The 21,699-nt window shown below is 52.7% G+C and overlaps 1 protein-coding gene across 6 annotated transcripts in view; it reads right to left on the reverse strand.

The window, feature by feature from the left end:
* PLXNC1 (plexin C1) overlaps nucleotides 1-16,877 on the reverse strand; it is a 155,721-nt gene extending 138,844 nt beyond the window's left edge. For all 6 annotated transcript variants that reach the window (XR_007135949.1, XM_047788273.1, XM_047788277.1 and 3 more), the window contains exon 1: nucleotides 15,635-16,877. Coding sequence is in view for 5 of the 6 variants with exons in the window: in XM_047788273.1 (XP_047644229.1) it covers nucleotides 15,635-16,693 (1,059 nt within the window). In the remaining variant the exon portion in view is untranslated. The remainder of the gene's footprint in view (nucleotides 1-15,634) is intronic.
* Between the last annotated feature and the right edge of the window lie 4,822 nt (nucleotides 16,878-21,699).

Raw genomic sequence — 21,699 nt, forward strand, 5'->3', positions numbered from 1 at the left:
GGTATTCCTACCTTCTTCTGTCCAGGTAGCAGTAAATCCAAGGCTGGGGAAACCCTAACTGGTCCAAGCCACACAGTAATCCCATTCCCCATGGCCTGGGACTTACTTTCCTGCCCTTTAGAGCCAGGGGTGTTCCAGCTGGGCCAGTGACATGCAAGAAGGGGCTTTTGGAAATACGTTTTCTCCTTGGTAAGAGGAGGCTCTTGAGGAGAGCCCACCTGCCCTCTTCCCTCACTTCCTCCCTTTGGGATCATGATGTGACCCCATCTGCCCAGAGTGGGGGCAGCCACTTTGTTTCCACGACATTCAAGATGGAGCATGAAACCAACAGATTGGTGCAAGGGAAGGATAAAAGACCTTTGCATCTTGAGGACACCACTGAGCACAGATGTCCAACCCTTAAACTTTTTACTAACAATGGAGGCCACGGTTTAAGCTGCTATTGATTGGAATTTCTGTTACTTGCAACCCAAAGTAAGTCCCTGTGTAAGAAATGAGATCACAGCTGTTGGACATGGTGCTAGACGCAAGCTCTTCCTCAGCTACAAGGGCCCAGGAGCTGTCAAGAGCTGGCTCCTCTGCCCCTGGAGGGCCCTAGGCCCAGGCAGGATTGTGTAGCCAATTACAACAGTGAGCCTGCAAGAAAATAGGCAAGAGCGGGCTTGGACCTCACGTGAACTCAGAAGCGCGGCTCTGGCTGAATGGAAATGGATTCTTTTGTGCTAGAAACACACAGAAATGGACAGGTCCCTGTGAATGGGCAAAGGAGCCCTCAGAATGGCTTTCTTTTGCTCATTTCAGCAAATGAAAACAAAAGAGAGACTGGCTCCAGAGAAACCTGCTCATAAAAGTGAAATTAATACCTGGGGAGCCGAGTGGAAAAGGCGGGGGGGGAGGAATGGCGCAGCTGGCCCCCTGTATCCAGAAATTATTTTTACTTTTTTGGGGGGGGGGCTATTTTTCATTCTGCCTTCTGTCCCCTTAGGGCATAATCGCTAATGTTGCTCTCAGCCTATTCTGGCTCGTTTATTATGTGTAATTTATTGCTGAATCCCAGCCTCTGCTTGTTCTTCTGTGTGTAATAAGGTTAATGCCTTGTAATGATGCTTTTGCCAGTTCTACCTTTCATGACAAAATCCAGTCTTGATCTAGCTCTAAACCTTGTTTCCCTTTTGGGCTTCCTTGGTTCCCTCGGAGTTGTCCCTCTGTTCCTCCTGCCTGCCACGTCCCACCACACGTCCCGCCTCCACGTGCACCTGCTCACAGAGGGAAACTTCTTGCAGTTTGAGGAGAAAGCGCCCTTGCCTCAACTGACATCTGGGCTGAAAAAGAGCGCGCCTTGGGCTCGACACACCAACGCAGAGCCAAGGCGACTGGAAAGGGGTGAGGGCTGGGGTGCGTGCATACGTGGCTGCGTGTGTGCATGTGAGTGTACACGAGGGTGCGTGTGCAACTATGTAGGGAGTAGTGGGCACACTGCCAGGGAAGCAGCCTGACCTCCTTGCAGCTCCTTCATACCCTCTCTCATTGACCATAAACACCTCCCAGTGTGCCCTGCACAACTCCAGGGGGCGCCAGCCCCGCAGTCCAGGGTGTGAATGGCACATGCTGGACCTGAGTAGCACGTGGCCCTCCCCCTGCCGTGTGGCAGATACCTGACGGGAGTGAGGCTCACGCAGGGCCCTCCGAGCCACGCCACAGCTATTATGGGGCCAGCCGGACGAAATGTGCCAGCAAGAGTCCAGGTGCTGAAAGGACTCCCTTATTTGATGTTCCCTTATGGAGCCAGAGCACCTTCCAACCGGGTGCCTAGAGTTTCTTCCACACTTGATAAAACACCTCCTGGGTGACCCGTAGTCGGCTCCCTGGGGCAGACACTTCATTGAAGCGGTGTCACCATCCTTTCCTCCTCACAGTTAGGAAACCTCAGCGGGAGCCCTCTGCCCACCATCTGGCCCCACGTCGCCCTTGGCAGGCTACTGGATTTGGGGGCAAGGCCCTGAACCTCAATCAGCAAATCTGTAAAATGGACACAGCGATGCTCGTGTCTTGACTGTGGGCATGGCTGTGCCCATGACTACTGCTGTTACCACCGCCGTGAGCCCAAATGCAATTGTGTGTGTGCAAATAATTAGAAAACTACCTTCGTTGAGCTACAGAAGAGACAGACAAAAAACTGTTCACCCAAGGTAGATGGTGGTTTCTGTTAGCCATTAAGGCTCCTGTCGCTTTTCTTTATTCCTCTCAAGTATTCTGCGCGGATTGGGTTCTGTGTTTATGGCATCTCTCTGACCACCTGAAGGAAGACGTTACTTGGGGGACTCAGATGAGCCACAGGAAAAGTTCAAAGTGCACAGGACGAATAACGAAGGGATGTCTAAGGCCACCCCCCGGGCAGTGGCTACACCAGGCAAGCCTGGCTGGAGCGGGGGTGCCATAGAGCCACCGGAAACATGCAAAGTGGTGACGTGTGTATTTCACATCCTCCCACGGCCTCTTCCACCTGCTCCCCTGCCGCCAAGGGCCCCCATGCCCTCCATCCTCCCAGCCCCACCCACCACCGAAGGCCCACACTCCAAACACACAAAGGCTCTCTTTTTCCTGCTTTACACTCCATCCTCCATCTAAATCGCCATCCCTTCCAAGGGGCTAATTCCAGTCCGTTACTTATGAAAAGACAAGCGGAGTCAACAATTCACAAAATTATATGAAAGGCTGATAGTATTTTAAAAAATGCATTTTCTAGATTATGTTAGCATTGGAAGAGACTCAGTCCTCCAATGCTTTTCCACGAGGAAGCAACTGGCATGCTACAAGGGCTACTTCGTCCTGGGAGCTGCCCTCCATGCCACGGCTCTGTTAGCATCCCTGACCCCGTCCATAAAATACCAGCAGTGCCCCGCCCCATCATTTTGTGACTGCAAAAACTCCCTCCCCTGCATTTCTCGATGTCCTCTAATTAAGTGGCATCATCTTCTTTGAGGACGAGTGGAATGCGGCGCAAGGTTTCGGAGTTGCTGGGAAGTGGTTATCCAGCCATTTCTTCCCTCCAATTCTCCTCCTCCCCACCTTCCCCATCACGGTAAATGGCTCCACCAATCGCCCTCAACGCCGGTCTTTCCATCGCTCCCCACGCCCAATCCGAATCTCAGCTGAACATCCCAAGATCTCAAGTCCATCTTCTCCATCTCCATGGTCGCCACCCACTCTAAGCCCCCGGTTCTTGCTCCGGATCTACTGCAAGAGCCTCCTGCTCTCCTCCTTCACCCTGCAATCTATTCTCCATCCAGTAGCCAGAGTGAGCCTTTAAAATATAAAAGAGGCCAAGCTGGAGTTCCCGTCATGGCTCAGTGGCTAACAAATCCGACTAGGAACCATGAGGGTGCAGGTTTGATCCCTGGCCTTGCTCAGTGGGTTAAGGATCCGGCATTGCCGTGAGCTGTGGTCACAGATGTGGCTCGGATCTGGCGTTGCTGTGGCTCTGGCGTAGGCGGGTGGCTACAGCTCCGATTAGACCCCTAGCCTGGGAACCTCCATATGCAGCGGATGCGGCCCTAGAAAAGACAAAAATAATAATAATTTAAAATAAAATAAAATAAAATATAAAATAAGCCAAGTTACTTCTTTGCCTAAAATTCTTCAGTGGCTTTCTATCACACATAGAACTAAGCCCAAATGCCTCCCCAGTCCTATCTGATCTGGTCTCTGCCTCCTTCTTCAAACTCACTCCTGTTTTACTCTTCTCCTTTACTCTGCTTCAATTCCCACAGGCTCTCTCTTTCGGCCTCTTTAAAACATTACTATCTTTCTGTCTCGGGGCCTCTGCACTAGCAATTTCTTCTAGCTCCCCTCTCGTCACTCCTTGCAGGCTGGGTTTTTGTTTGTAATCTTGAAGCTCTCCGGTTCCGTGTTACCTCCTGGTGGACATGTAACTATAGAGCCTCCTATCCCTACACCCCCTGGTATTCTGAATCATAACACTGCACTTGTTTTCCTGAGAATAATTATGTTGCTTTAAAATTTTGTAGTTAATGTCAATCTCCCAGTAGACTCTAAGCTCTACACGGTCTGTCTGCTTCTACACTCTGAATGCAGCTTATACCTCAGTATCCCGCATGTGGTCAATAAACATTTATCGAATGAATGAATAAATACATGGATCAATGTTTGAATGTTTTCAGTCAATCTCTCACCAGGCCACCCTGATACATTGCAAAGTAGATCTAATCATTACTGAGGTCATCTATTGAGGCAAAATTCATCCCTTGCAAACACTGGGGCTTGGTCCTGCCTCGGGGAACAATACCAGACCACCCCATACAGCCTGCTACCGTGTAGCTTGGCCTTCTCTAAATTCCACATCTATAGATTATGGACAGCTTGGAAGAGACGGTTTCTGGGTTTTTTGCCATCTCTGTCTATAGACCATCTACAGACTACAGACACAGTGTGCTTAAGATAAGCCTCTAGGAAGTAAACAAATACTCCAGCTATTGTGATATGCTCTAACCAAAGCAAAGAATAATAGAACTGTTAGAATGTTCTTTTCCCATTATTAGAACTAGTGGAATTTATAAGCAAGGTCTTGCATTGGGCTCCTTAAAATAGTAGGAGTAGTAGCATGGAAAAGTAGGGGAAAAAAAACAAAAAACCCCAAGAGATTTAGGGTAAAGAAATGTATATTGGTTCAAGTTCAAGCTCTATGCCTTCTGAGCTGGGAGGCTCTGAGCTGAAGCTCCCCCATTCACCCACCTACTCCATCCCATTCATTCATGGAGCACTTGGCTCTTGGCCAAGTGCATGACCTGTAAAACGCAGATGGGACTAAACCCCCTATTGTCACAATAAGCCAATCAACTGAGTTTTGAAACAAAACGCAGCCTTGCCATTGGTTTCTGACACACATGGTACCAGCATGACTGTCTGGAGGAGGGGCTCCCCTGACATCCACAGTTCATGGAGAGAACTCAGGGAAACCATGACACTGGATGAGGAAAGAGAACCCTATTTTAGCGAACTCCGACTGAAATTTGGCATTGCCTTTCATTATGAATGCAGGCCACAGTCACAGTAACTGAACCGATGACTTTGTCAGCACAAGAAATCAGATATTTTCATATCATTTCATGGTTGTTGCGGGTATCTCAAAATATCATTTGTGCTTATCTCTCCTTTGAAATGATGGTAGTTACTGCTGCTAGATCTTGCTATTTAATGTGATAAGATATAGTACTCCATCTCAAATTGGCAAAAACATTTTGATATATCTGTATATCAATATAATTGGTTCATTCTGCAACCTTCTCTTTTTATTTCATGTGTTTAAAATCATGACTCTGAGGAGGGATGGACAGGCTTCGGCCCAGGGTCTCAGCACCAGGGCTCCAGAGAGAGAGAGAGAGGAACCCTTGTTGGGGGGTGGCGGGGGGCAGAGAGATGTTGCTAAGCCCGGGAGGAGGCTGACCCTGGGTGACAGGTACAGCCACCAGCCGCCCCGGCCTACCCAGCCCTCCTGATGCCTCAGAGAAGCAAGAGCCAACACCTGGAATCCAATTCCTAGAGTGGGTCGCCGATGGAAAAGGAGTCTCAGAAGGATGCCCCTGTGGAATAATTAGGAACAGCTGGTGTGTTAGAGACCCTGCGTCCTAAGCGGACTCTTCCAAGGCCAGGCGGCGGGGTCAGGGGGTGGAGGGGGCAGGAGCGAAAGACCAGGAATCCAGCCTCTTTGGTGAGGGCGTCACAGGGAACCGCTCTTCCCTCTGGGCTACTGGCTTTTGTTCTTCCTCTCAACACCGCTCTGGGGTCTTGGGCTCCTCTTGGAAGCTCTTATCTCACTGTGCCATAACCACATCTCCACCTCCAGGCATGTACCCCCCCCCCCCGCCAGGCATGTACCCCCCCCCAGCCGCTCCCCTCCAGGCATGTACCCCCCCCCACCCCCCGCCGCCAGCACTGCATGGAGCCCAGCACAAAGCCTGGCACAGGGAGGGCTCTCCAAGAAGGCAGACAGCCTGGATCCCCAATTCCTCACTTTATGGCCAAATACTTACCTAGTCACCCTTTCTGCCTGTTGTCAAGGTCTCTAAAAATTGGTGAAAATTCATTGGTCACCAATATCTCTCAACTCTACGTCTTAAAAAGCGATTTCACCCTAGCCCGGGAAACTCCTCATGCCGCAGGTGTGGCTGGAAAAAGGCAAAGCTATTTCATTGAATCCCTCCTCTGTCCTCCCTGCCAGCCCCGCAGTCCGGGCCTCTAACCCCTCAGCTGGGTTCATGCAACCCGCGCCATCCCTCTGTTCCTCTCCGTGTTCACTGAGGCCGCCACCCTAGACCAAGGAGACATCATTTCTTTGCCTGGACTACTTCAAGGGCCTTCTGCCTCTGCTGGGCCCTGCCCCACGGGACAGGCGTTATTTAGGAATTCGAATCCAAGTCACCTCACTTCCCTTCAATGGCTCTTGTAAGCGTTGAGAAAAAGCCTGCCATCTCCTTCCCACAGCCTACAAGGCCCAGAGCATCGGCTGCTGCTTCCGTCCCCAACCTCTTCCCCCGACACTCTCCTCCCACCACTCGACCACACTAGCCTTTTGTTCTCCAAAATGACCAAGTCATTTCCCCTTTTGAGGCTTGTGCTACACCCCGCCCCCCACTAGGAACAAGCACTTCCCTGCTCCTCTTGGGGACAACGACAGCTATGGTTTCTCATCTTCCTGGGGGCCATCCAACCTCCTCCAAGAGAACTTGCCCCAATGACGCAACGAACGAGGCTCCCTTACATTCTCAGTTACTTCCTTCATGGCACCAGTCTCATCCTGAGCCTCGGTTTCCTCATCTGTAAAATGGAAATAATGACTACCCATGTTAAAAGCGGGTGGTGAGGGTTCAATGAGTTAATGCCGGTCAAGTGTTTCCTTCGAACAGTACTTGGTTCATAGCAGGTGCTCTAGAAGAGCAAGCTCTACGCAATGTAAGAAGAACTATTTGCTGCGTATTTATCGTCTACTCTATCTACCACTGATCGAAATATTTTCACACAGCGCCTGGAATGCAAGAGGAATGCAAAAAGTATTTGAACCAATGACTCTCCTTCTAATCAGCTCTTTTCCTTCTCATCTTGCCTCATCCATTCTTCTGAGTGATCTCTCTAGAACATAACCAGGTCAGGCCTGCTTCTAGCCCTGCTGTTGTTCTCCACTAGCCAGGGCCATGGCCCTTACATCCTGCTCAGCAAAGTCCTAGAAGTTCCTTTAAGAGGCCATAGGGACAGGCATGGGTGATGGCGTGGGGGTGGGGGTGTTGCAGGATTCTGGGAACCTCCTACCCCTGCCCCTGCTTCACCCGGAACCCAGCACTTGGCAATGGCTTCACCCAGAATAGCAGGCCAACGATGACTTGTTGGCCTTCTTCTCATACTGACCTTCTGGTTAAGATTTATTTATTTTTTTTTTGTCTTTTGTTGTTGTTGTTATTGTTGCTATTTCTTGGGCCGCTCCCTCGGCATATGGAGGTTCCCAGGCTAGGGGTCCAATCGGAGCTGTAGCCACCAGCCTACGCCAGAGCCACAGCAATGCGGGATCCGAGCCACGTCTGCAACCTACACCACAGCTCACGGCAACGCCGGATCGTTAACCCACTGAGCAGGGGCAGGGACCGAACCCGCAACCTCATGGTTCCTAGTCGGATTCGTTAACCTCTGCACCACGACGGGAACTCCAGCTTCTGGTTAAGATTTAAAGACTGAGTTTGGAAAATCTGAAAAATGACTGACCGTCAGGATGAGACCCAGCCATTCTGGCTGCTCTCATTAAGCCCTTCGCCATCTGGCCCGAGGTGCTCATTTCTGGACACTCCCCAGCTGGGGTGAGCTACCTGCGGTTCACAGGCTTATTCAACTTCCTGCTTGTGCACAAGCTGTGCCCTCTCTCTGGAGCTCTCTTTCTCGCCCTTTCTACTTGGCTTCAAGACACAGCTCCAGCATCATCTCTCTGAAGCCCCTCAGGTCTCTCACCCTGAGGCTGACGTTCCTTCTCGGGGTTTCCACAGCATCTTTTTGGCTCAATCTCTTCCGCTGTCTAATGGCGTTGCAAAGGTTTGTTTTACTCTCACCCTTTCCATAAGAGCAGGAGCCGGCAAACGACCAGCTGGGAGCCAAATCTAGCCTGCTGTCTGTGGTGTTTGGTTTTTTTCTTTGAATGCCCCCTTGCCCCCAAGCTAACAATAGTTTTTTAAATGGTTGGAAAAAAATCAAAAGAATAATATTTTATGACAAGGGGAAAATCATACATGAACTTGAGATTTCTGTGTCCATAAAGTTTTATTAGAACATCACTGTGCTCATTTGTATACTGTCTATGGCTGCTCTCATACTCCAGTGGCAGAGGTGAGCAATTGCAGCAGAGACTATGTAAAGCCTAAGATATTGAGGATCAGACCTTGGCAGAAAAAGTTTGCTGACTTTTGTCTAAGATCATTGGCCAGAGTGGTAGGGTGGGGATTGCTGGGGTCAAATCCCCCTTATAACTCCTCTGAGGAGACACTGTGTCTAACTATTGATTAGAGAGTCAAACCTATATGAGAGTTGGGGTCCCTGTCATGGTGCAGCGGAGACGAATCCGACTAGGAACCATGTGGTTCCGGGTTGGATCCCTGGCCTCGCTCAGTGGGTTAAGGATCCGGCATTGCTGTGAGCTGTGGTGCAGGTCTCAGATGCGGCTTGGCTTTGGTGTTGCCGTGGCTGTGGTGTAGGCCGGCAGCTGTAGCTCTGATTAGACCCCTAGCCTGGGAACTTCCATATGCTGCAGGTGCGGCCCTAAAAAACAAAACCAAACTAAACCTATATGAGAGTCGACTAGAGAAACTGAAACGTGGGTTACAACTCTATTTGGCTTTGTGATGGTATATAAATTAGGATTCATTTTCTTTCTTGATGAAAAGGCTAAGAAAAACTGAGTACAACTGATAGAAAAAAAAAAATCTTACCACGACCTTGTCTCTGCTCCCCCAAACAGATTAGACCCGTGATGCCTACAAACGGCCCCCCAGCAGACTTTGGAAGTTCTCAGAGTAGGCCTTGTGTTCATCAGCAATGTGCCACCACATGTTTAGGGAACATGGTTAGGGAAGGCAGAGGTTATCGAGAAGCTTGAAGTGAGGCAGCAATGGTTCCATGCTACTGAGTCAGCACGGTGGTCTCCGTGTGGCTCTCCCACCACTCTATTCCAAGGTAACCCGCCCACCGCACATTACTGGGGACCATGGCAGGGTAGCCTTCCTTCTTCTGATTGGACCAAGGGTTAGCACCTTCCCCAAGGGCAACAAATCCCTACCCTGAACTAAGCCTCGTAATCTAGAGTGAAAGAATGGGTTCTCTCTCTTTCCTGCTAATTTGAACTCCATAACACTGCAAGCTGTTGCCAGCAGGTAGCCGATGCAGCAGGTGAAGTGCCATGGAGAGGCAGAGTGGGGATCAAGGCAGGTGGAGGCCTGTTCAGGTGGAGCGGGTGAGGGGCAGGTGTTGGAGGAAGCCTCGGTAGCCACTTGGTAGCAGGATGGAGGGAAGCAGCCATGCTAAGTCATGTCGACAAGGGAACCGCAGAATGAGCATCCATCACACCTCCTACTGCTGAGCACCTGCCCACTGCCTTGGGTCCAGAACCACCTTCCCATTTTGCATCGGGGAGCCCCATCCTATCACTATGAATAATCACGACAGTGATAGGTAAATACACACATAGCGTTTCCTATACGCCAAGGTGTGTCCATCCTATACCTCTGAACTCATTCATCCAGACAAAAAGCCTATGAAGCAAATAGGAGCCCTACTTATAAAGAAACTGAGGCATCGAAAGGTTAAATCTGCCCAAGGTCACACAACTGGGAAGGGGCAGCTGTGGGCCTAGTTGACCTGGCTCCAGAGTCTATGCTCGCAACCACTGCCGAGTCCTGCTCCTATTCTGAGATGTCCATGTAACACCACATTTTACATCCACTAAGTCCCCCACCGCCTGCTTGGAGCCTGCTTTTGGAGATCGTTGCCACATGCAGTCAACTGTGCCTGATGAGGACAGGGACTGGTATCAGGATTGATATTGTAAGGAGCAGACCCTTGGAGAGAATTTTAGTGTGTGGAGTAGGTTCTGGTGCACAGCATAGCAGAGTGGAAGGTTCGAGAAATCTTCCCCCCCGCATCCTGGAATGAAAGGCAAATAGATTGTTGTATGAAAGAGTGAAAGAGATAATTACACTATGACCTACAGATGCTTGAGACTCTAAGCTCAAAAACGGTAAGCCTTCTGATGTTTTTCTAGGTATTTCCTTTGAGAATGAGTTGGTTACTCTATATGACCCTAAGTAAAACTGCCGTGAAAACAATAGGATAAGTTCTGATTCCAGGTGCCTCAGCTGGAGTACAAGGGAAATTGTGTTGCTTCACAGCTGTGGTTCGAAACGCTGAATGTATATCAGAGTCACCTGGAGAGCTTGTTAACACACGTTGCCAATCCCACCCCCTACGCTGAGTTTTTAAGAAATCCGATGTGGGGCCCAGGAATGTGCATTTCCAGCAAGTTCCGGGGTGACGCTGATGCTGCTGGTCCTGAGCATCCACTTTGAGAACCACTGTGGCATAAAGCCCTTTCCTCTTGTTTATGAAATTAGACCACAGGTGTTCCAACCATGCTGGGTTTCTGAGGCCGGTGTTAACTCCCAGATGGGCAAGACCAGAAGCGTGGCTAGTCCAATGTGGGCAAAGCCACAGGTGTGGATGGTGTCATATAGGCTCAGAAGAGGGAAGAAAGAGGCCCCGATATGCCAGACCCTGAGAAAAAGACAATGGTTAAGGGTTCCTGAATCCTGGCCAGATTCATCCAAGGGTTGCTGCTGAGCAGAGCCAACGTTTCCAACACGATCCTCCAACACTCTCCACTTACTGAGTCAACAAATACTTCTTAACGTGCTCTGCCAGGGCTGTGGGCTCAACACAGAATAACATGTTACAAGGCTCCGGACCTTCTGGGGCTCTTATTTTAATTGTGGCTGCTCACGTGGACAAACGTGCCTGCAACGCCAACTGCACCGGCTGGGATCTCTGGAGTTCGTTTAGGAGCTAGATCTTACATCCAAGGACAGAAACGAGAGCAGCCCTTTGAGGTCCTGTGGGGCTCTCTGAGATCACTTCTAAGCCTGAACACAAAGAGAGCCAGCACGCTCTAGAAACTGACAGCTGACAGCCCCACCCCCAGAGTCTGAACTTCACGCAGGCAAATACGCAGACCCCAAAACTCCGTTCACCCTCAAAGATCCTGTTTCATCATCTTCAGTCTGCAAACAGCTGATCTCAGAGGCGCTGCGAGGGCCCAGCTTGCTCCACGGAGGACAGGACTGTCACCAGAACCCACTGTCTGTGGTGCTGCACTGTCCACGGCAGTGCGGTCAAGCCCAGGTCCTCAATCCCCTGGCATGTATCCGCTGTGGAACCTAACCAAAGCTTTCTGGGCCTCCATTTCTCACCACAAAACCCATAATAACAACTAAAGTCCTTGACCCAGAGGGTGATTACGAGAACCCACCAAAAAATAAGGCATGTGAAGTACTTTGCACAAAGCCCGGCCACAATAAACATCCAGCAGCAGTAGCGATGATTGGGGCATCTTTCCCCTCTAAGTGGACGCTGGGCTTTTTAAATCCGGCTTTGCATATCAGCTGTGTGTACAGGGGTAAAATTCACCATCCGGTCTACGGAGGGCAAAGTGGCTGGACGGGATCATGACAGAAACTAAAGGAGAAACAAACATCACAGGAAGACTATGGATTTTGAGGTCAGTAAGGCTGCACTGTTCAGTGGCCCTGGGACTTCATTTCTGCAGGCGGTGGCCACGTGTGTCTTGGATTACTGTCTTTCAGAGAGCCTGGGAGTGTTTGTGGTTGTCTGCACGGCAGTTAAATCATGTCAGACTTTGGACATAATTATGTGAGCGTGGAGGAAGGGGGTGTGTCTCCCCACCAGGGGTAGAAGGAGCTAGAAGAGTCAGTCCTGTGGGCCAACACAGTAAGAAAACACGCCGCCCTCAGTGTCCACAGAGGGGGTGGCCACCGTGTTTAAACCACAAGCAACCCCAGGGACCAACTGTGGCAGCCAAACCATCTGGAACACTCAGATTTCTAAACTCAGGTATGCATGCTTCCCCACCAGGGCACTGGTGTGCCAAGGGTAGCAGGCGTTCGGAGCTAAGAGGAAGTTAAATTAACTTGTACATAATTTAAAACATTCACTTTATATGTTAACTGAAGCACACAGATATGTTATGGAACAGAGTGGAAAAAAAAGCCACATTAAGTTTTAAAACACTCTTCCAGGGGCACCCTCCGGCCTCAACCCCACATCCTAGGGTAGGTTGGTTGCTGCCTCAAATTAGGTAACTTTGAAGGGAAGATTGGAGAAGCACCGGAGGGGTAGAGAGAATACAGAAGTAGCTATTACGAGACCTGGGTTTAAGCTGAAGCTTCTGACACTTACTTTGTTACGTGAAACAAGTTGCTTAACGGACCTTGAGCTTCCTCATCAGGTAAATGGGAACGCTCCTCAAAGAATCAACCTTGGACGTGGTGAGAGCGCAAAAGAAATTATATACAAGGAAGTGCTGTACACAACTGTATGAGGGTCAGTAGAGGGGTCTGCGCAAGGCAGTTGCCTGGGCACGGCTGCAGGCTGACGTGAACCTGCCATTGCTGGGGAGGGGGATTCAAAGTTGGAGGCAAGACAAAAAAGAGGAATGGCCCAGCAGGTGAACGGCTGAGGCCACACTCACTCACGGCACAAGCATCTCGTAAATTAATCCTTAGCAGGAGAAGCTGAAGGCAAGAGAATCAGCCAAGGAGAGATAAGAAGGGAACCAAGGAAGAAGGAAACACTCCTGTCACTTTCCTACCGGTGGCTGATTGAAAATGGAAAATAAAAGAGAGTCATCCTGTAGGAGCAGGAGAAGGCTAGCAAACCAGCTCCTGTGCCTAGCCGCCTGTGGATTACCCTTAAAATCGTCACTGTCCGAATCTACTGCGGCTCCCTCTAGAGGGTTTCAAGTTTCGCCTCCTGTTTCAGGCACCTACAATTCAGCATGCCTTTTCCCAAACGCACTGAAAATAAAACAGGACAAATGCATTCCGGTGACATCACTGTTCTGAGGGACGACCAGGGCACACTGATCCCGTAACCCCATTTAATGGGGTTGCCACCTGCTATTGTCCTTTCCGTGGCAAAATCAGTGGCGCCCAGCACAGAGCGCTGCATACACTAGCAGGCACCAAGTGGCTATCTGCTGAACTATCTTATCTGCCTATTTAATAGGTTAGAAAATTGTCAGCTTTTTCATCAAAACAGCCACCCTTTTTTTATTCCCCCATTCAAAACCCCTCTTGAAATTCAATTCCATTAAGGCTCTTCAATGCATACAAACAGCAAGGAATTTACCTAAATTAAAAAAAAAATGCAAAACTCCAAGCTCCCACCTGTGCAGCCATGACAAGCTATTGTTTGAACCAGAGTATATGATTTAACTTGGATGACAAGCTCAGGGGGTAGAGACCCCATCCTTCAAAATCCACAGCTCTGAGCACACTGGGAGCTCTCGATAAATAATAGCAGCAAGACCTGCTGTGGAGGGACCTACTTCATTGTTGATTTCTCCAATTCCAGGTTTTTGGCAGCCTGTGCTTATCCTTTGCTTGATTTCCAGGGGGCAGCTACCTCCCAGAAGCTCCCCGGAAAGATGGATAAACAGCTCTCTCACTTTCCCCTTTCCCGCATCCCAACGCAAGCAGGAACACCTGATCCAGTCCAAACGTGGCTTCTGAGTGCATTCAGGGTGCCTGCTGGGTTTGGAAGGGAACTAAGTCTTCCAGGACCCAACGGGTAGAGAGAGAGGCAGTCAGGAGAAATGTTCTGGCTCCACGCATCTACACAGCTGTCAGATGGCAAAGCTTGGACTTCTACTGTTATCACCTGCTGTGGGCCGCCGAGCTGTCTGGTCATTAACCCCAGAGACCAAGTCTGCCTAATGCTCGAGACAAAGTAATAGGTGGGGGGACTTCCAAAGCTTTCACCAGAGAAGTCAAAGATGACAATTTTTTTTTTTTTTTTTTTTTGCTGAACTCAAACTGTTAGTCAGGATCTTGCAAAGACAGATGTTAAATATTAAATTATACTTGTATCTCAAGATGAAGTCATTTAGGGAGCATTACATGTTATTTACGCTTTCAAATTATTCTACCAGTAACTAAAGGCGGGCATTACGTGTGTGCCCCAGCACACAACGGATGGGCGAGGAGGAAGAGGCCAATGGCCATTCTAAGGGGTCTTGGGAAAGACCTGTCTTTTCTCTCCGGATGACAGGGCGACTGTTTGCTCAGATGTGCTCTGGGGGGACGAGGTGGGGGGAGTGCTTTTCCACGCACTTAGTAATACACCTTGGAGCAAGCATCTATGCTTACACAACTGCATCAACAAAACACATTTTTCCAAGTAGAGGCTCCCCCCCTTTCCTCTCTGAGGCATTTTATACCAAAACAATGGCAACACCTGTAGCGGTTAATTTCTGCTCTTGGATTTCTGTCCAGTTATAAAGGAGGCGCTCAGCAGGCTCTCCTCTCAGGAGCCATATGTGGAGTTGATGTGCCAGCAGCCTTGGAAGGAAAACGGCCTCGGAGAAGTGCACAATGGCTCCATAATCCCCATCAACTGGACCCTCTTGAACGGCCGCTTTATTTTCCAAAGAGACGCCAATCTCAAGAGTCAAGCTGTGTCTTCCCTGGAAACCCAGGGGATACCTTTGCCATTTGCCTGGCTGGGTGGTGCCTCTGAGCCCCGCGATCTAGTCAGGCAATCTGGAGCCTGGAGATGATAACACCCCAACACTTTCTCTTGCTCGCCCCTCCAGGGTGAGGCTTTTTACCCACAAAGCCACCTCCGCCTGCCCAGCCTCTCCCCCCAGCCAGAGACCACAGCGCGCCCTCGGCAGAGCCACAGCCCCGCCCCCTCGCGCTGGGTCTCGCCGAGGGTTCGGTTCCCCCCAGCCTGAGCCTCTGGTTCCACCGACCCGTGTTGAGCAGGCTACCAACTCTCCGAGACTACACTGCATGTGTTCGGGGTGGGGTGGGGGGGCACAAAGGCTGGGGTGTGGCAAGCCCTTTAGGTTCCATGGCTTCTCTGCCTAGGGCACCGCGTCTGGAAACCAGGTTGGGGAAAAGGGTCCAAAAGACACGCCAACTAACACAGACCACACACACCTGAGGAAGCGATCAGGGAAGGGGGGGGGAGCTGCCTGGAGAGGCTCAGACCCAAACAAGCGTTTGAACAAGGAGGGCAGTGGGCTGGAGTCAGCAGAGTTGTTGAGCCGAACTCCTACCCTCTCCACCTCCCTTCAGGACACCATCTTTGGGGATCTCTGCTTTAGTGCCACCCGAGGTCTCGGAGACCAAGCGAGAAGGGCCGTCGGGCTGCCCGCAGGCTGTGTAGATCAGAGCCCCGGGAAATGCCCACCCTCTCCCTCCCTCTCTGCCTCGCCGGCGGCTCAGCTGCCCGAGCGCTCTCCGAAGCGTCGCGGCCGGGGAACGGAGAGGGGCGGAGAGGCCAGACTTACGCAGTGGTTCTCGGCCTGGAAGTCCCAGCTGCAGGTTCTGGTGCGCGCCTGGATCTCACGCATCCTGAAGAGGCAGAGTGCCGTGGTGGCGGGGGAGCGCCTCTCCTGGCCCTCTCCGGTGGCCGCGCTGAACACGCCCGCCCAGACGTCCAGGGCCTCCACCAGGCTGGAGGAGAGCAGCAGGCGGCGGCCGTCGGGGTGGCCGTGGCCGCAGTCGAGGGCCGCCTGGCCCTGGAACAGCACCTCGTTGCTTTTGGCGATGCGCGCCATGCTGGGCCAGCCGGTGGCGGCGCCGCTCGTGTAGTTGTAGGGGTAGTAAGGGAAGTAGACGCTGCCGTTCCAGAGGAAGGCGTCCACGAAGTGCAGGCTGCCCCCGCCCTCGCGCAGCCTGAGGCGTCCCAGCTCCTGCGTGGCCAGGCTGCGCCCCTCCGTGTCCTTGAGCGCGATGGCCATTCCGCGGTCGGACGCTGCGGGGTTGCAGCGGCTCGCCGTCTCGGGCTCGGGCAGCACGTAGGTGGCGGCCACTGCCAGGTACCAGCGGTTCTGCGGGCCCGCGCGGTACACGACGCCGGCCGTCGAGCCCTGCGGGTGACACGACACCACCTCGGTGCCGTTGCGCAGGGAGCTGCGGCTAAGATTGCCCAGAGGTCGCACCTCGCAGGCGCCCCTGTCGAAGGTCCAGCCGGTGAGCAGCAGCCCCCCGAGGCCGGCCGCCCCCTCGCGGTAGGGCAGCAGCAGCTTGCTGAAGCTGCTCCCCGGCCGGGGCCGCGCGGGGGGCGTCAGCGGGACCGGCTCCGTGCAGTTCCCCGCTTGGTCCCGGTACAGGCGCGAGAGCCGGTGCTCCAGGCTGTAGTCCAGCTGGTCGAGGCAGCTGCCGCTCGCCACGAACACGCCGTCCGCCCGGCTCGCCGCGATGGCTCCGATGGCTTGCTCCGACCGCCACACGGGCTCGTCCGCGCCCCGGCCGGGCGCCGCGAGCGCCAGCAGATAGGCTAGCAGGGGCAGCGGCGCGGCGGGGCGCGGGGGGCGCGGTGATGCCTTCCTCCGGGAGAGCTCCATGGGGCTGGGGGGGCCGCCCCCGGGCAGGGCGCGCGGCGGCGACCGCGGCGGCTCAGGCGCGCGGCGACGGAGACGCGGGCGGCGGCGGCGGCGGCTCCTGCGCGCGCTCGGGCTCCTGCGGCCGCCCCATCCCCGCGGCTCGCCGGGGAAAGGGAGCGGGGAGGGCGGCGCGCGGCGGGCTCGCTCCGGCAGCCTGTGTGGCAGCAGCAGCGGCGGCGGCGGCGGCGGCGGTGGCGGCGGCTGCAAGCCCTGCGCGCTCTGGCGCCGCTTCCTCCTCGCCCTCCTTCTCCGGAGAGTTCCTCTGTGCAGCGCTGGCGCTCGAGGGGAGGCGCGGAGGGGAAGGGAGGGGACGGGCGGAGGGGAGCGAGACAGCCGGGGAGGGCTGGAGAGGTTGGGTGCGCTTGAGCGTTTCACTTTCCCATTGTGAAAGTGGGATGCAACTGGCCCCCTTCCTCATCCTCTTCCTCCTCCGCCCTCCGCCTTCTGGCCGCCCGCCCTCCCTCCACGCCCATCTCCCCTCCCCTCTTGATTCGGTGAGATAGGGAGGAGGGAGGTCTCGTAATTTGGGTTACTGTGTAGGTGGCCTCTTTCATCTATTCATAACAAAGCTGAGCCGCCTGCCGCGGCCGCCACGGCCGCCACCATCGCCCCTCCGCCCGCCCGGGGCTCCCGGGGCGCGCTCACAGGGCACCGAGCTGGCTCCTGCGCCTGTCCGCCGCGGGGCTGCTCCAACGCTTGGGTTTTGTTTACGAGAGCAGCGGGGGAGGAATACGCCAGGCTCGGGGAACTAGGACCCAGGGCGCCAAGGGCTTGCAGCTGAGGCCCGGGGCTCGGGCCCCTGGGAAGCTGCGAGGGTGGCTGACAGGTGTGGAGCGGTGGGAGGGAGGCCCTGGGGAGGAGCGCGGGAGACGTGGACTAGCCGGAGGCTCAAGGGGCCGAGGGCCCCCCCCCCCCCCCCGTGACAGGGGGTGGGTTTCCCCGAGTCAGAGGAGTGACGTGAAGGAAAGGCAGGCGCCAAGATTCTGGTTCTGGACAATCCCGGGGGCCGGAGCTCCCATATTTGAAAAGGGTCTCTCATCTCCCTTGGTAACGGAGTCCCAGGCTCTCAAACCTAGCGCTTAGAAAGTTCCACTCATCATCTAGCCTGAAGGATCATGGCTAATATTTATCGAGCACTTACTGCGTGCTGAGTCCTGCTGTAAATTCACCACATGGATTAAGCCTCATTTGCGACCCGTAATAACCCCATTCGTTAGCATCGTCTCCATCTAGTAGTAAGCAGAATGATCATGCAGAGGTGATGGAACTTGCCGGGGGTCCCGCCGCTGGTAAACAACAGAACTGAGATTCGAATTCCTATCTGGCTCCAGGCACGCTGACACCGCTCCCTCTAGCCAAGTGCCACCTGTGGTCTTTACAGTCATACCTGCAGAGGATTCTCAGCAGGGGGGACTGAAAATTTCCCAGGTGAAACGTTCCCATCTACCTCGCCCCGCCCAGCCTTCTAATCCTAAGAGTCAGGTGCTGTTATTTCCCTAGAGGTTCCCCCCTCCGCTCCTTTCCCACTTTTTTCCTTTGGACTCTCGGAGGGCTCACCAACTCACCTAGGGAAGTGAATACCCGCTGGGTTGCCCCCGAGGCCCCCAAGAATTTCTGGAGCACAGTGAATACCTAAATTATTTACACCTGGGCAGAGGGTCATGCTTTCTCAGGAGGCGGCCCCAGAGGATGCACAGAGCCTCCCAGGGACCTCAGGCAGCAAATAGCACCACTAGCTCCCTAAGTCTGGCAGGTGATCCAGGAGGTGCAACACCGGGCCCCCGAGGAACACTGTGCACCCGTAGGAAAGGCTCTCTGTCCCTTCGCAAGTTATTTCCAGACCAGAGGCCCCAGGGAGGGTAACTGGTTGCGGCTCCTTTCTTCCCTTCCCAGTTCTGAAATTCTAGAGGGACTCTGTTTTTTGGGGGGGGGGTACATGGGCTTCCTCCAGATGCTGAGCCCTCCTGAAGGAGCAGCTGTTGCAGGTTTTAAACTTCTACTACAGGGCTCCGAGTTCTCTCCAGAGCTGAGAGATCCTGCAGGAGAAGGTCTGGAAGGTTTAAGGAAAGGAGAATGAGGGGAAGCAAGAAGCAGATGAGACTCTTGAGAGTTTCAGCCCGAGACCTGTGGGAACACGCTCGCATCATTCTAGCAGCGGCTCCCATCTTCTGGATCCAGAGGGGCCGTCTTCCCATTCATCATTTCCTTGTTTGAAATTGGGTATCATTGTCTTTGCCTCTGCCAGGGAGGCAGCGCACGCTTCCCGACGAGGGGTCAGGTCTCTCCTTCTGCTGTGGTGACGGTACTTGGGGTGCTGGTGAGGAGAGAGGAGGAAGAAAGGAAAGATCTAGAGGTACCTGGTCGCTGTGAATCAAGAGCCCTCAGGCCAGGCAAAACCAAGGCTCTCTCCGCTTGAAAATCATCAGGCCTCACGCCCCCGTTCCCGATGCACCTGAAATGTTTTAAGAATGTTGGCACTTGCTGGAAATGGAAAAAGTGGCATCTAAGAAGCATCTGCAGAAGCCCAAAGAACCCTTCACTGCATAGTAGGGGATGCATGTGCCAGTATTTTGACAGTGTTCCCCGGGAACGATGACGAAACACAGTGATCTTCACTGCCGTCCTGAGCCTGCGGTGGCAGTGTTGTTATGTGCGGAGAAGCAGCCGTTCAATTCCATCCTGGTGATGGGTTTACTTCACTGGTAGCCAAGTGATTTCTCTAAGTCCTGCAGAGTTGGTACAGTCAGGAGCAGACCATCTTGGGAGCTATTCGGATTAAACCTACTCCGCGGTGTGGCCTTTCGAGCACTACGAAATTCATTTTGGCCTCAGTCTGAAAAAGAAACAGCCTCTTAAAAAACACGACGAGCAAGACGCAGAAGTGGCTTTGATGGCTACCGCGTCTTGCCATTCCACTGGGACCATGAGCCCCGCTCTTGAGAGCAGGCTTCTTTTTTCCCCCCATGTAATTGTATGCAGGCTCCTACAGTGAAAGAAATCCGAATCTGTGCCGATTTTTTGGCATGAAAACTGTAGACAACTAGGGAGCATATTAATGTGTTCTTTGCAGCCTCGACCCCGTTTGGTACAAATGTGCCCCTTTCCAATTTTCCTGTGTACTAAAGCTCCACCTTCAGGACACAAGTTCACATTCGATAACTGTGGGAAACATGAACAACCAAAATAACTATCGAGGCCTATGGATTCCTTATTTATTTATTTATTTATTTATTTATTTATTTATTTATTTATTTATTTATTTTGTCTTTTTGCTATTTCTTTGGGCCGCTCCCGCGGCATATGGAGGTTCCCAGGCTAGGGGTCCAATCGGAGCTGTAGCCACCGGCCTACGCCAGAGCCACAGCAATGCGGGATCCGAGCCTCGTCTGCAACCTACACCACAGCTCACGGCAACGCCGGATTGTTAACCCACTGAGCAGGGGCAGGGACCGAACCCGCAACCTCATGGTTCCTAGTCGGATTCGTTAACCACTGCGCCACGTCGGGAACTCCCCTTATGTTTTTGATCGCTTTCTCTTGGACACCGCCGTCTGGCCAAGGATGCGAGTCCTGTCGGTGACCACACGCCCACCCCCAGCTGCTGGAGCCCATCATGTTGGGTGTCGCGTATCGCACATCAGGAACTCCTTGTAACACGACGGGCTGAAACCCAACAAAGAGAAGATGGTGCAGATTTATCCTCCAGACTGAGGGCTGCTACCACGGAAACGGGCTGTTCAGACCGATGCCGGGCAGTTTTTACTTGCGGCGTTCACTAGATGGGTAAGTCTTCATGATGAGCAAAGATCCACTCCCTCAGGCACCAAAGGCAATGGGGTTAACCAGACCATCCACCATCTGACTCATTTCTGTGGGACAGGACTTTATAGATTCAGTGGTTTCCTGCTGAGGCTGAGGACATTAAGAACTGTTCAGCAGCCACTTGGTCACAGTCACAAGATGGCTATCACTGGTGCTCCAGGTGGCTTTCTGACTTTACAGAACCCGACAGTGGTCTGTAAGGATGCCTGGACCAGCAGAGATGGAAAGCAACTGAGAATATGCGTTCTGGCTGCCAATGACGTCTCTTTACACCACGTTTATGTAGTAGCTACAACGCCGTTGGGTGGCATGCGGGAAATACCAGCCAGCGGGTCAGATAGTTCCAGTGCGATCGTTCTAGGACTTAAAGACCTCTTCCTTCTCCAGAGCTTGGCTCAAGTCTATGTGGTTTGCCACTTTGAGGCCCTTATCAGAACTCCCAGCCACTTTTGGTGACTTGACAGGAAAAGGAAACGAGCCAGCCTCCTTTCTGGTCCACTGATGAGTAGATGGTTGAAAGCCGATAAGACGAAGAGCCGTTTAATACGTTTGAATTGACACTGAGAGATGCGTGGCATGCAGTTCAATCAACAAGGAAAGTCAGGCAAAGGCAGCACAGTTAAGAGATGGCCGAAGGAACACAGGATGTCACCCTCCCTGCCCACCCACCGTGGCGCCAGACAATTGCTGGGCATCTGTATGCTGGGTGATAGTGCCTTTGACTCTGGTTAAAGGGATGAAGGCTCTGTGGTGTTCCTTCAGTAGGTGGAATTTGGATTTGCTCCCAACATTACAGTTGTCCTCTCGGATTCCATGTTGTTCTCACGGTCATTCACCAGGAGACATGCAGCTGTAGGTGGGAGAATGGATTGAACCGAGCATCCAGTGAGATCCTTGAAGCTAAAAAGGGCCTTCACTCACCTTGAGGGATGGATGAGCTATTGCTTGTGGAAAGAGTGTAAAACATAAGATTTCTGGGTTTTTTGAGAGACTGTGGTGTACAGGACATCACCCAGGCACCCTGGTACCTCGTTTCTCATGCAGTCTACTCAGTGTCATGAAGTTTCTGCTGAGCCCTTTCGCTAAAACATTCACCAAAACCATCAGCATTGAAGAGTCTGAGACCAGAGTTCCTGTTGCGGCTC

The sequence above is a fragment of the Phacochoerus africanus genome, chromosome 7, assembly GCF_016906955.1.
Source record: "Phacochoerus africanus isolate WHEZ1 chromosome 7, ROS_Pafr_v1, whole genome shotgun sequence".
NCBI classification, from domain to species: Eukaryota; Metazoa; Chordata; class Mammalia; order Artiodactyla; family Suidae; genus Phacochoerus; species Phacochoerus africanus.